Raw genomic sequence first — 15,347 nt, forward strand, 5'->3', positions numbered from 1 at the left:
GGGGGGTTGGACTAGATGACCCTTAGAGGTCCCTTCCAACCCAAATTATTCTGTGATTTTATGATTCTTATGCTCTCCAATTCAGATTCCTGGTTTTTGACTGAGGTGAATGCAACTGTGCTAGTCATATTATTGGTTGGCCACCAATAACAGATACTGCAAAAAAAATTGGGCAGCAATTGTGTAAACTTCCTCTATAGTGAATGTGCTGATGTTATGAGAAAAGGACAGTTCTTTTACTAGATCTGTCTGGTAATGAGTGTTTTTATAATAATAAAATGTAAATGTTCCTTCTGAAGTATTAGCATGCTTTACAAACGAGGGTCATCTTATCTTCCCTTGAAAAAGTGAGAGCATTCTGACTTTCAGATAGGTAGTTTTGATAAAACCACTTCTAGGGAGGTAAGCAGACCTTTGAGGAATAGTACCTTTGTAATCTGAACAGTGCCTCTTCGCTTGCACAAATACATTTAACTACTAAAATACTTTTGTAGTATTGGATGTATAGGACAGAGACACAGCTGTATAATGAAGGACCACAAATTTATGTTACATAAAGACCAGACTAGGTTTTGATAACTGAGATGTATTGTATTGCTTTGGACTTGCACCCATCTGTGTCATGTTGAATGTGAAATAAGTTTTTAAAATTGTGTCTGTAATTTTGCTAACACAAACCGCATGATTACTCTTCCCAAGCCTGTCTTTTTGTCTTGCATCTCCTTAATTTCTGTCTTCCACAGTCATGAATTCTGTTTGGATTCTTAAAAAAAAATTCTTTAATATTTTATTTCTTGACCTTAACATGAACAATTAAGTTGTACTAAACAAAATATTTTCTCAAAAGTTTTTGTTAACATAAAATTAAAAAAAATAAAAGGGGAGCGGGCTAGAATTATCATAGAATGATTTGGGTTGGAAGCGACTTCTAAAGGTCATCTAGTCCTACCCCCTGCCGTGGGCAGGAACATCTTCAACTAGATCAGGTTGCTCAGAGCCCCATCCAAACTGACCTCGAATGTTTCCAGGGCTTGGGCATCTCCCACCTCTCTGGGCAACCTGGGCCAGTGTTTCACCACCCTCAGCGTAAAACATTTCTTCCTTATATCTAGTCTAAATCTACCCTCTTTTAGTTTAAAGCCATTCCCCCTTGTCCTGTTGCTACAGGCCCTGCTAAAAAGTTTGCCGCCATCTTTTTTATAAGCCCCCTTTAAGTACTGACAGGCTGCAATAAGGTCTCCCTGGAGCCTTCTCTTCTCTAGGCTGGACAACCCCAACTCTCTCAGCCTTTCTTCATAGGAGAGGTGTTCCATCCCCCCGATCACTTTTGTGGCCCTCCTCTGGACCCGCTCCAACAGGTCCATGTAATTGCTGTTATGAATTAGAGATTCACCTAATTCTGCTTTGCACTGATATTTTCACACTGCATAATGTTTTACAGAAATGAGATGTTATATTTCAAGCTCTTACATATGTCTTTTATGGATTTGGTGAGACTCAGTAATCATACATAGTGCTTCATGGGGAACTGGAAGCTTGGATCCACGTAGCTTTTAATTAATTTAAAATCATTAATACAAATGAGAGGGAAATATGATTGTTTTTAAAAAGTGAAGTAACGTAAGTCTCACTTTCTATGCAGTTTATGTGCATAATTAACTTAAATGTTGTTTGTTTTTTGACACTTGTTGCCTATCTTTTCCAGTGAGTTATCAACTTCCAACTATCTATCTGTTGGGATAAGAATACAGCAGATAAAAAATACATAGCAAGTTTTTGGAATTTGTTAGGGATAGGTTTTTCATAGATACGTAAAATAGAGGAAAAAAAACAACCAAACTCGGAATATATTACATTTGAACCTAGTAAGTAGGGAATTTGACACTTGTTGCCTATCTTTTCCAGTGAGTTATCAACTTCCAACTATCTATCTGTTGGGATAAGAATACAGCAGATAAAAAATACATAGCAAGTTTTTGGAATTTGTTAGGGATAGGTTTTTCATAGATACGTAAAATAGAGGAAAAAAAACAACCAAACTCGGAATATATTACATTTGAACCTAGTAAGTAGGGAAGAACTGTTTGAAAAAGTGAAATGGAAAGCAGCGTAGGTGATCTTGATCGTGAAATAACAAAGGCCACAATTCTTAAGAAAGGAAAGTGAAAAGCAAGACAAAATGAACTTAAATATAACAGACCAGCAAATTCAGAGAGCGTGCAGAGAAAATGCTTTAGACGGTTAGTCCAAGTAAAGAGTTTACAAGTTTGTTAAAGAGTCTCTGAGGACATTGCAATGGCTTTTGCTATTGTAGAAGGCAGCTAGGGAAAATGGTAAGAAACTGACCTGGCTAAATCATGACCTTTTCAGTAGCTTTGAAAACATGAAGAAAGCTCAGACAAAATAGATGCTAGCTCAAAGTATTAGGCATGGCTGGTTGTTTGTGGGTTTTGTTTGTCTGTTTCTTTTTAACAAAACAACAACCAAAAAAATGCCCAAAAAACAACAGCATTGGACAAAACGTACAAAATGAAATAAAGCTACTGAGAGTAGTTAGACTGTAGTAAGTCTATGATCAAGGGAGAATATTGGTCTGCTACTGTGTGAGGAAGGAGAGCTGTCAACAGATAAGCTGAGAAGGCATTTAATATTTTTCTTCCATTTTGCTTCAGTTTTCATTGCGCAGGATTTTTTCCAGTGGCTGGGCAGTTGTGGTGCTGGCTTTTGTTTGTTTTGTTGTGGGTATGGCGAGGGGGAGTGGTGGTTTTGTGGGTTTTTCCTAGTTCATTCCAGACACCTGGCTGAAGCATCATTTACAGCATTAATTGCGGGGAGGGATTTTGTTTGAGATGTGCTTTGTGAGTGGGGAACGTTCTGGAGGAGGAGGAAAAGGTATTAAAAGTTCCTTGCCCAAAAAGAAAGGTGGGAAGAGGGGAGGAGGATACCTTGGAAACGAAAGGTTAAATAGCTTAAATTCAGTTGTTGGAAATTTGCTTGAACAAATCAAACTGCTGCAAATGAGAAAAGGAAAGAAATTAATATTATGATGGATTTGTGCAGAAGAAATGTGAAACTTCTTTTTCTGGTGAGTTAGGTAGGTAAGGGAGAAGTAACAGATGTCAAATCTTATCTTAGAATCATGTACTTTGGAAGGGATCTCTGGAGATCAACATGAAAAATAGCTGGATAAGCAGCAGTTCCTCAGGTGAGGATCTAGGGGTTCTACAGGGTTGCAAGTTGGTCATAAGTCAATGTTTTACTTTGCAAAAAAGGAAAATGCTATATGAGGATAGATCAACAAAAGTACTATGCGCATGAAGTAACTTTTCTATTCTGCTGTGTGATGGTGAAGCCTCAGCTCGTTTGGGTACTTAAAAGCACAAGGAGGATGTGGACCAATTAACGAGTTTTCAGAAGAGTGTAACAGGAAGGAGAAAGGTCTTCACACTTGAAAGATATTTCACTTACAGAAAGATAGGGAAATACTGTACTAAGCTTGAACCTATTTTGAGATCAAAGTCAAAATGTAATTGTTAGAGGCCATCCTGTAGTCTATTGCTCCAAAGAAATTGTAATAGATCTGATTTTCTCCTGATTTTTTTTAATTTTTTTTTTTTTTTTACATAGAACATTAGAATCATGATATTTTTGGCTGAGGTTCTGCATGCCACAATGCAAGCTTTGGTGAGTTCATCTCTGGCAATATTGTGAAATAACTGCTTTGTAGCGAAGTGTGTTAGAGACTGTACTGTGCTTTAGACTGAAACACCTGCTCAAGTTTCTTTCATTGTGGATATTTCCATGGAGAAGTAAGTCTGTCTTTTTTAAATGTGGCAGTTGCATTATTTGATAATACTAGAGTTTGACAATGTCGTTTGGAATGCGTTGCAAATAGCCTTGAAATACATTCTGAGTGCAGTTCATGTGCCTTACTCTGTTTCAGGTCTTAGTTTCAGATGTCTATGGGTCACCTATCTTTTTTCTGAAGCAAGTACATGTTGCCCACACACTGAAGAAACGACTTCTCTTGTATGGGACACATAATACTTGAACTATTTTTTTTTTTTTAAATATGTGGGACCATGGGTGAAACTGGATCCTTTACCTGTTATTTTCTTTATCATGTAGATCAATTGATCTCTAATGTGATTTCAGATGCCTCTAATCTTGCTTATGGCAGAACTCCAAAGACTCTTAATGAGGGCCATATAATATCCCTTACTATTCCACCACTTGCTTCCCTTTGCTCCTGTCTTAGAGTGCAAGTGCCCTGTGTGAGGTACAGAGCAGATAGGTATTCCTTTTTGAGTTACACAAGCACAAAAATTACCACATGCTAGATCAACAAACTTGTAATAACTTCGTAAATGTTTACACAAAAAGTGTCAAACCCCTTCAGATGTCATGAATTAAGCAGTTCGGTCTTGGGCACAGGGTAAATAAAATTTAGATGATTGACTGTTGATTAGTAAGATTTCTCTGCAGCTCTTTATCTCATACCTCTCATATAAATGGTGTGTCTGTCTTGGCAAAGTAACATGAGAAAAATCTGTGGGGCTAGTGTGTCTGAATGTTAGACATTCAAAATTAATTTTTTTTTGCTTTCTTTCTGTGCTCATACTACAACATGTATATTAAAAATATACAAGATAAATACACAGACAACATTAGATCTAAGAAATCTCAATTAGTTCAAAATAATTCATTTGCATTTATTTTGCTAAATAAATAAATTCTGTCTGCATTTTTGATGTTACAATTAAAATGTTGCCCACTGCATATTAGCATAAACAAATGTAGACATATCAATAATATTACTTACCAGATGGTTTATCAGTTGAAGTCGGAATACTAGTAACTGCAGGCATGGTTGGTAAGGTAGGTGGCAGAACCTTTAAGTTCTGATCACTCTGAATCTCATTAGTAGATATCTGGTTAATAATGCGATTGTAAGTAGGAGGCTGGTACACTTTATTTGGTGGCTGTGGAGTTTGTGGCAGTGGCTTTATGGATGGCATTCTTTGACAGTGTTCTTCCAGTTGGGCAATTATTATTGACTGATTATTGGCAATTGACATCAAATGTTGGTACTTGTGCTCTAAGTCTTTGTATTTGTTTGCAAGCTGCAACATATCTGCAGTTTGGTTCAAAATCTTATTCTCAAGTTGAGAAAGTTCTAAGGCGTTGTCACGTTTTCGGATAATTTCATGTAGTAACTGCATATAGAGTTGTGTGACACGAGAATTCATATTTCTGCTCTCTTTTCTTAAGAGTTTAACCTCGTTAACAATCCCACCATCCACCTCTACTAGTTGCTGGAGAGTTTCTATTTGTCTCTTTTGTTTAAGAAGTTCATTGTTAAGTAACTGTAATTCTTGTTTATTTACCCTGTTTTCGAGTAGAACTTCAGGCTCCTTAGAATTAACACAAATGGCACCTGTCACTCTCTGTTGAGGTACAATAAAGGTGTAAGTGCATTTGTCCTGTGTGTCACTGGAACGCTTATATCTGTTCATGTAAATGAATTCTTGTTCTGTTTCCTCGTCATTGCCTTCGAATTCCTGCGTTTTGCTTCCAGTAGCTCCCACAACAGCTATTAGCATTAAACAGATGAATCTTGTTGTCATCATGATCCTCTAGTTCTGGTCAAATATTCTTCTGCAAAGAACTTTTTAAAATCTGTTTTAAAATAAATTTAACAGTAAGTAACAAATAGGAAATCAATGCAAACTTAAAACTGATAATCTGTTCTAAAACTTTGAAAATATTACATAGTAACTAGTATGTCTGTGTACAAATAAGATATTTTTCTTGTCCAGCATGAGCTTATGTTGGCTAAAGGGGACATCATGGGGAATAGTTGTATCATTCTATGGCTAGAACTGTAGTTACTAGTTGCTAGTTTGTCTAAAGCCTGCCAAGAACCACAAGAAGCTAAGTAATAAATACCAGGATTTTAAGAGTCCTTCCAGGCAAGTACCACAAAGTTTCCAAGATTGGTGTTTTCATTTGAATATGAATTACATTTTCATTTCTTACAGTTACAAATATAACCTTTAAATGTAAACAATGTAAGTTAATATGTGCTGTTAAAAGTTTTAAAAATACCAAATAGCTCATTTGCAGTATTTTATAACTGCATGTATATTGCAGGAGATACAGCTTAGATGATAAGTAACAATTTTGCTTTAGTCAGCAGTATTGAACCTCAGTTAAAAAAAAAGAAAACCTTACTCTACATTAGTCCTTAATAACTATAAATTAATAACTCTACTGCCCAAATACCATAGGTGTTGTTTTTTCAGACTAGTAGAATTTACAACTAAAACATTTATTGTGACTCTCACTGGAGACACTGTCTTTACACTCAGCCTGGTCATTTCACTTCATAGGCTCTTCTCAGAAGGGGAAAAACACATGCATATGTGCATGGTGGACAAAGATGACCCCCAGCTATTAAAATTAGCTACTAGGGTTTATTGACATACTGCAGCAGTACCCTTTTAGTGAAATTACATTAACTTAGTTCTCAGGTGGATTCATATTCAAGGTGGAAATTTGAGGCCATCACAATCTCTTAAAAAATAAGTCAATACCAGAACTTTATAGGCAACAGTCTTGGAAACGTGAGCTTAGCATTGTCACTACTGCCAGGAATGCCCTTGTCACAAATCAGCACTTTGATATTGCGTATTTCTAGCAGCTTTTTGTTGTTGAATTTTAATAGGCATGTGTATATATAAACCTAGTTTTCTTAAAATAAATAAAATGGGAGGAAAAAATGCAGTATGGAGCTTTTTCGGCGTGTAAAGCCTGCTTGATACTTTTTAAAACCAAGGTGATGTTACCATCATATTTTTCTTTGCTTGTAAAACATTTCACATGGAATGTGAAACCATTCAGTGTTTAAATATCTGTCACCTTACTGCTCGGTCATCTTTAGTACAATGAAATTTTTTAAATGACATGAAATGATGATAGTAACAGCTGTGAGAAACTGGAATGAGTCCAGCTGAGCGCAACCAACATGGATAGCTAGAGGCTGGCAGACATGATGTATGAGGAGCAGCAGAAAGAGCTAGGTTTGTTTAGCCTCCAGAAGAGAAGGTGAAGGAGACTTCTTACTGCTGTCTTCAACTACTTAATGGGTGTTTGTAGAGAAGATGGATTCTTTTGGAAAGTGCACAGTGAAAGTACAATGGTCAATGGATACAGATTGCCTCAGGAAAAATTCGTTTTGGGTTTTAGAAAAAAATAATTTCACAATGAGGGTGACCAAGGACTGAAGCAGTCACCCAAAGAGGTAGTGGAATCTCCATTCCTGGAAATACGTAAAGTTTTGATTTAGGCAAGGCTCTGAGAAGCCTAATTTAATGTTGAAATCAGCCTTGCTTTGTAAGACGAAGGTGAGGTCCCAGCCAATCTGAATTGTTCTATGATTCTAGGCAGCTGCTAACTTTAAGGAATTTTTTTTAGAGTTTCAAGATGATGATGGATATGCATGCTTAAATAATTATTCATACTGAGAAGAGATACGGTTGTCAGTTACTCACATTTTTCTGTTGTTTTGAAATAAACCATAGAAGTTTCTCTAAATGCTTCTGTAAATGATTCAAACAAAAGTGACCAGGACTTGATCCTTCTTAAAGTTTTTGAATATACATTTTTGCCTCAGTTTCTTATTTGGAATAAACTCATTTTCATTTTGCAAATGGAAGGGAATTGTGCTTTACAGAACTTGTCAAGAATCTTGAAAAATTGTCATATAAAAGTTTGGAGTTTGACATGGTTTCTGTAAGTAAAGGAATGTTAGTTGGAGCCCTGGAAAACAGGGAACATAAATTCACCCCAGACAGCTTTAACTTGCATAATCAGCATTTGCACAGCAGGTCACACTTGGAAACCCTGGCACTTTTCCAGGCCTCATATTTCTGCACAGATGGACTGTTTCTGCAAATGTCTCTTGCATATAGGTGTAAAATGGGTTTTATTTCACCGTTTGAATTGAAATATCCCCCCCCCCCCCCCCCAAACTGTAATTATTGTGATCACTGAAAAGAAACTAATTTTTTCCTCAGAGTTCACTTGTGTCTTTGTTACAGCATCTCATGTCTTTAATTGAGCACAGGATTTGGGGTGCACATTCTTTTGCAGGCTGAAGAAATACAGAGCAGCATATAACAGTTTGATTTTTCTCCAGTTTTTTTAAGAACTGTTTAAGAAAAAAACAGAACAGAGTTCATCAGCATCATCTTAACATATCAGTTCAAACATCTTTCAGAATAGAATAGAATGTTTCAGTTGGAAGGGACCTACAACGATCATCTAGTCCAACTGCCTGACCAATTCAGGGATGACCAAAAGTTAAAGCATGGTATTAAGGGCACTGTCCAAATGCCTCCTAAACACTGACAGGCTTGGGGCATCAACCACCTCTCTAGGAAGCATGTTCCAGTGTTTGACCACTGTTTGCAGAAGGTAAGCCATCAGTGAATGACATCAGCATGATTAGACCGTGCTGAAATGCTTCTCTCTCATGATCTTGCCTGCATGTCACCTTTTCTAAGGAGTTCTTCCTATAAGAAAAAACATTGGAAGGAAAAGTACATTGGTAAGAGAATGCTCCTGTACAAATAGAAACAAGAACCATACTGTCTTCAGATGTCCTTCTTCCTGCAGAGTCTGTTTATGATGTGATCTCTTAAGTCTTTTATTGTCTGTACTTGTTCAGTTAAAAAAAAAAAAAAGTGTTCAGAATGAGGCCTATTTGTTGCATATTGTGATGGACCACATAACAGAAATGGCATTTCTTCTTTTCTGCAGTTGGATTCAAATGAAGTTCATAACCAACATGCTTGTTTGAACAACTCTCAATGATTAATCTCTCAGGGAGAAAAAAGCTTGCTGGAGGAAGTGGGGGGGAAGCCAGAGAAACAATTTTAAGGAAGGATTTAATGCTTTTTAGTATCTTCCTCTTCTTTTTTGAGAACATCAGATTCTTAGGACATCAGAATTCCTTCCCATGGGAGAGGAAGATCTTATTTATTTGATGTCTAGCCCGCTAGCTTTCAGTTTTCTTCTGTTTGCACTTTTGCCAAGTAATTGCTCAAGTAACTAGTGCCATTGCTTGCTGATCGCTCAGTTCTTCCTGTTTCTCTGGCTCAGCCCCCCTCTCCCTCTCTCCCAGTAGCTCTTCTGCAGTGGGCTGGGAGGGAACTATATTACTGGGGCCATATTTGTCCCCAGTGCAAAATTCCACCTAGGTAGCTGTAGACTTTTCAACCTTGCCATTGCACAAAACTACATTATATAGGAGCATGCTTGCAGGTTTGGTGCAAATTTTCTTAATTACTGGTAATACAGCATTTCTGTCTCTTATCCTCATGCACATTGACAAAACTTCAACAAACAAGCAAGCATACAAACAAAAAACAGGAGACGTGAAAGAAGCACACTTAAAAAGAAAGATGTGTCATTTTAATTAAAAATCAAATAGAACTTCTAAGTAGAAAAAGTATGGAAGTTTGAAGTAATTTTGTTTCTAGATTTGGGCTGTTCCAGACTTGTGTACTCATAAAAGCACTTTTCATGGGAGTTGAGTTGGGACAAACTTGCCCTAGTGCAGATGCACCAAAACCCAATTTTGTGTATGTTTACCCTACTTGGCAGTATATATTACTTTAGTCAAGCAAAATAATATTTTTTTTCTGTTTGTCCTTTGCCAGTATAACTGCATCTGTGTGAAAACTTTTGGTGGCATTGTTGTGTGGGTTATAATCATAGTATTTTTCATACTCCTAGCCAGCATAAGCACTTTGGTTAAAATTTCGGTTTGTAGACCAAATGTTGGCCTATTTATATAACTGGAAGTAGGTAGTAAGTTGGTTTGTTTGCTTATTCATTGTGTGCCCAACTGAGGATGTTCCCATGATCTGATGAAAAAAGAGGAAATAAACTTTCTGAAAGGGATATCGGATGTTTCAGCATTTGATTGTTTTTTTCCTGTCCCTTAAAGGGAAAACCTCAATAAAATCTTTCTTCAGCTTTGCTTTGAAATATTTTTCTATTTGGGACTCTGTCATGCTTATGTGGGACTTTTGGTTAGTCAAAATATATTACCTTTTGATTGTTACAAATATCTTGAAATTCATATGTGATATTTCAACAAAGCTGCAAGTATTTTACCATCTAAAATTATATCGGTGTTTCACATCCTATAGTTTAATCACTGTCATGATCCTGAAATGATAAAGGTAAAAATATTTCTGCGTGCAAAGCATTACCATTAGGCAAATGTTAACTTTTTTTGATCAGCTTACCTTAAAAGGAAGCATTAAAGGTAGCAATGTCAGCACTATGGCCTTTTTTTTTTTTTTTAAGCTACTTAAAACAAAATACACATTTCATTGTGGATATTCCAACATGTATACCTGTTTTCATTATTTGTTTGTTCTGATGCCATGCTTCAGAAGATGTCATTTTTACAAAATAGACTGGTTAACTATCTCTTTCAGGTTTTATGAAATATTTTACCTATCCTTCGGAGTTTTGTGTGCAAAAGAGAACAAAGGTATGTTTCCATCAGATGAAAAATATGACTTGTAATAACATAATAAAGTACCATTAAGCTTATTTGAAAATGCTGCCAGTAGCCATTCAATTCTATGGCTGGTTTTTGTTGGATGAAATTTGTTCATAAAATAGACATTTACAGTATTATTCTGGAAAGAAAGGTGTTTATGAAAGCCTGAGTATATATTGTCAACAGTGTTGCATCTAGATCTGAAGTGGTTTTGCAATGTTGAGTCTTTCAACCATTGAGAGATTGGCTTCTTGTCTCTGGGAGTTCATACTATGTTCTTTTTTCACCTACACTTTTGAGTGTTCTGCAAAAAAAGGAGCTGAGACCGTAGGAAGACCACTGGATGGTGGCTGAGCACTGAACTTTATTACGCTTTACTTTGGATTACAAGTCAGTTCAAGGAGGAAATGTTTTGACATTTAAGGAAGACATCACCTGTACTATAGCATTTTGGAGAAGTACAAAAGCAAAATAATGATCTGTGTAAATCTTGTGAGGAAAACCTTAACTAAGACAAATGTGGAAAAAAACTGCCTGGATTTCATACCAGAATATAAATTTTGTATCTTAAATTGCGTTGGTATGGGTTACTCCTACAGATAAGGAACATAAAAGAAGACAGTAGGTAAAAGCAGAATTGCTTCTTGCTGCTGCTCTTGTTTTTCTATATACAGTAAACTGTTACTAAGCCAGAGGACTGTAGGTATGAAAGTGTGATGCACTGAGCTATGTAAATGCAGCTTTTGTACAAGTGATATGTGACACTGTGTCTACCTTTGGAGACTGCTTTACAGAGAAGGCAATTTTCTGTGCTAAAACTAGGATGTTACACAAGGGGATTTCTGGGGACTTCAGTAACTATTTGAATTGCAGCATAGTTGAATTTATTGCAAAGATAATCTAATTAATAACAAACTACCAATTTGGTTTGAGGAGCTAATACATCAGAACCTGGTATATGATGAAGATAGCAGCAATTCTCACTTCAGAAAGTTAGAATAGATTTTTAGTGGCTTGTATGTCGTAGCTCAGGAACTAAGGAGGCATTTTTCATTTATCAGGCTTCAGTTATGATAATCATTGTAAACAAGGTGAAGAAGTAGGTTTCCTATGTGACTTTTTACACTTAAGCAGGAGTGCTCAGTAAGCTGTCAAAATCAGATTCTCCATCTAAGTCATTGTATCTCTGGGACAACAACTGTTGATTTTACAACAAACTGCTACCATTTTCTATCATTGTCACTCAACCTCCCTAAAAAGGCTCCCAGAATATTACATCCCTTAGAAAGTTAATTCCAGAATTTGGGGGGTTATTTTTTATTATTTCACTCTCTTTTCTGTATATGGTTTTATTTATGTGTCATTTTCATTTTTTTAGTAATATGTGACTTTCATTTCATTAAAGAGTGGATAGGCAAGGTCCAACGCTCACAATTTATTCCCATCCTTGTAAATTGCTCAGACTCAAGGGCTTATAGTCTAGAGGCTGAATCGTTAAGAGTGTGTGCTGGTCTCACATAGCAGAATTGAATGCACCATAATTAAACAGATACTTCAGAGCCTTTTAGAAGTACCCAGATAGATGAAAAAACACATACATAAGAAGGATGAGATATGCACTTTTTGCAGAACACTGATATTTTCTGACATTTCCCTGTACAGTTGTTTTGACTTAGAAGAAAAAAGTAGCGGTGATATCCTACATGCAGATGAGTTCATTTTGCTATGCTAAATCGCCCTGTTACAAAATTTAGTTCTGTGGGTTAATCAGTTCTTGTGTGCTGGTCATATTTAATATAATGAGGCTAGCAGTCATTTGATGGGCTGGCTTTTCCTACTTACCTTACATGCTGTGGTACCTTTTGTGCAGATTCCTCAACCATTTAGACATATAAATGAAGGCACGTTCGCAAAAGGCGTAGAGTTAGCTATTACAGCATTTATTCTTGAAAGGAGAAACTACTTTATTTGATTGTGAATTCACACATAGTTTTGATAATTGTTCATTCTAAAGAATAAACATGAAAAACTAGCAACAAATCTTCACTGTTTCTTTAATACTTTTGTCTTTGATATTAAAAGGGGGTTTTATACTAGCGCAGTTTTACATTTTAATTGGATTGTAAAAGCAAATGGAGCAAGGGTGTCGAAAATGTAAAATCCTACTATAAAAAAATCAGAGAGTTTGGTTTTGTTTTGTGTTAACAAACATTAGTTTTTGCTTCTGCAGAGTCCTTTGATAGTCAGTGTTTGTGGACTTACAGTTAGCTGGCATGTTCCAGGCACCAGGCCAGTAATATGATCTGGATTTCACAACACCATTGTGATAAGATAGATAAGCACGAATTTTCTGAAACTGCTTTCTTTATCCCTGCCCCTTTTCTCAGAGCTCATGCTCTGTTCTTACTCATTCTCCCAAACATTCTCTTGCATGGAATTATATTAATCTATCCTCTTAATTTTTCAGGTAATCTTCATATTTAATGTGATTTATGAATTTTTGCTCTTTTTTAAGGAGAGGGACTTCCACTGGTACAGGTTTTCTTTTAGAACTCATGTAGTTTGATTTTTAGATGAAGAGTACTGCTGTGAAAAACCTCAACACTGATTTTTTTCAGTTTTGTAAAAGGAATTAGCAATTCACAGTGAAAATACAGCACAATAGTATGCATGCCACATGTATTAGGAAAAGCTTTAAAGTTTTGTTTGAAGTTTTAAAGTAAAAATAATATGGAAGGAAAAGCTTTAAAGTTTTGTTTGAAGTTTTAAAGTAAATATAATAGGGAATAGGGAAGAAGGGCTGAATAATAGCGTGCAGTTTCAATTATGAAAACATGTAAAACTAAGTTGAAAAATTTAACTCCAGACTTATGGGGGGGAATGATTTTTGTGATCAAGTTACTTGATTCTGTTGTAAGCAGTGCCACACTGACAGAAACCAATTAATTGCTTTAGATACTTTTATTATAATGCATTCTATACTCAGCTTTTCTGTCCATTTAAAACTATGGTGAAATTTTGGTTCAAGCACTAGTTTATGCTTCTTAAAAGGAAATACTTTTTTCACTGAGGGGATGGATGGCTAAAGCAACACTTCAGAATGAGAGTATCTTAATTAGCTCTTGGAGAACTTTTGTTTTGAAATACTATGAAGTGCTGCAAGAAACTTCAAAAGATTATGTATCTTTTGCTGCCATGTAACTTTTTTCAAGTTTTGGCAAAAGATAGCTTTTTTTAGTTACAAGAAGTTACAAATTTTCTTTCTGGATTACCAAGAATTTTAGTCATGTTGTTTGTGGATTGTTCTTTGTGCTTTACTGAAGTTCTGTCATAGATGTGGAATGTAATTATTGAAATAGAGCACTGCTTTTGTCGTTACTTCCCTTAACAGCGGCCTCACCTTATTTTCACTTAATCCAATCACTACCAAAAAGTACTCATACTGTGTGTGCTTATATGTGTGCGTGCACATTGTACATAATAGCCCTTAAACAGATTCACATTTTAATAAATGTGACTCATTTTGCCCATGAGAAATAGTAGTTAGATCATATAGTAAATATTTAATTCTTACACAAAGGTACTCATAAATGCTAGGTTCTTTTTTAAATGAAATTTTTGCAAAATCTTTCAATTATTTATTTTATAGACTCTACTAAAGTTCCAGGAACTCTTATATCTCCTTGATCAGACATGAGTGCAAGACTGAATGGAGATTTCATATTTTTTAATATAGGTAGTCCTTTAGAAAAGTTATCATAGAAATTAGTATGTCCTGGAAGATTTGTTGAAAGGCATATGCATTTTCAGCGAGTTTGAGGAAGCATGAAGCCCAAAGTTACATGCAGAATTAAGTAAGATTAAAAAAAGATTTCATATTCTTGAAAATAATGGCAAGAAGGCTTTTCACTGCCTGGCATCATAAAATGTCTCAACTATCTTTACAACTGTATTTTAATTTGTTGTTGTTTTTGGGTTTGTTTTTGGTTGTTTTTTTTTAAAGGAAAAAACAGGCTTGCTGCTTTATATTAGGGAGCAGTAATATCTTTGACAAGCTTACATTCACTCATATGATAGTCTGGCTGGCTGGCTTTGCAAACCAGTCAGTCTTTGGACCCTAGACGTGCAAAAACAGCTGCATACTTTAAACGCGATCCATCTGTACTTTCTGTTCTTACCCTGTCTCCTTCGGCTTCGTTCTTCGGTCCTTAACGTGCTTTCAGCAGAGGTTTTCAGAACGGCTTGTGCACAGGAGTTTTGACATCTCACTTAGCTGATTGTATGAGAAGTGTAACTCTGATATACAGCTGAATAGCTTTGTATGCTATCCTGGAGTTAGACAAGCAAATAACTAGGTGATCTACAAAATTCTTTCTTTTCTTTTTCTCCGTTTTTCTTCTTCAAGATTTTTCACAGCTTGGCTACCCAGCCTGAGCCACACATCCGCACCGTGCTACTGTGGGGGCACAGTAATGCTTTCTTTTGGTGGAAGGGGAGAGCTCGGCATTCCGGGTTTAAAGTTTGGAATCCATCATTCATGCGAGGCTAAAGCAGCCTTATTTGAACTTCAGCTCCTTTGTGGTAGGCTTACATCCCGGTAGGGGGAAAAAAAAAAGGCGAAAAAAAAAAAAGCAACCCTGCAACAAGCTGACAAGTTCTGGTTGGATAAGGGGGGGGGAAAAAAAAAGAGAAAAAAAAAAAAAAGCAACCCTGCAACAAGCTGACAAGTTCTGGTTGGATATTCTTCCTCCTCCCACAGGCAGGC

General features: G+C 36.2%; 2 protein-coding genes across 2 annotated transcripts in view; one reads left to right on the forward strand and one right to left on the reverse strand.

Annotated features, from left to right (window-relative positions):
• Window positions 1-15,193, reverse strand: part of ANGPTL2 (angiopoietin like 2) — a 24,931-nt gene extending 9,738 nt beyond the window's left edge. The window contains exons 1-2 of the mRNA XM_009280098.2: window positions 14,761-15,193; window positions 4,823-5,679 (exon numbers count right to left, since the gene is read on the reverse strand). Of these exons, the coding sequence (XP_009278373.1) occupies window positions 4,823-5,630 (808 nt within the window). The 5' untranslated portion in view covers window positions 5,631-5,679; window positions 14,761-15,193. The remainder of the gene's footprint in view (window positions 1-4,822; window positions 5,680-14,760) is intronic.
• The window catches only part of RALGPS1 (Ral GEF with PH domain and SH3 binding motif 1), a 127,778-nt gene that overhangs the window by 51,123 nt on the left and 61,308 nt on the right, over window positions 1-15,347 (forward strand). The window lies entirely within an intron of this gene.

This window comes from Aptenodytes forsteri, unplaced genomic scaffold, assembly GCF_000699145.1.
Source record: "Aptenodytes forsteri isolate BGI_AS27 unplaced genomic scaffold, ASM69914v1 Scaffold163, whole genome shotgun sequence".
In the NCBI taxonomy this organism is placed as follows: domain Eukaryota; kingdom Metazoa; phylum Chordata; class Aves; order Sphenisciformes; family Spheniscidae; genus Aptenodytes; species Aptenodytes forsteri.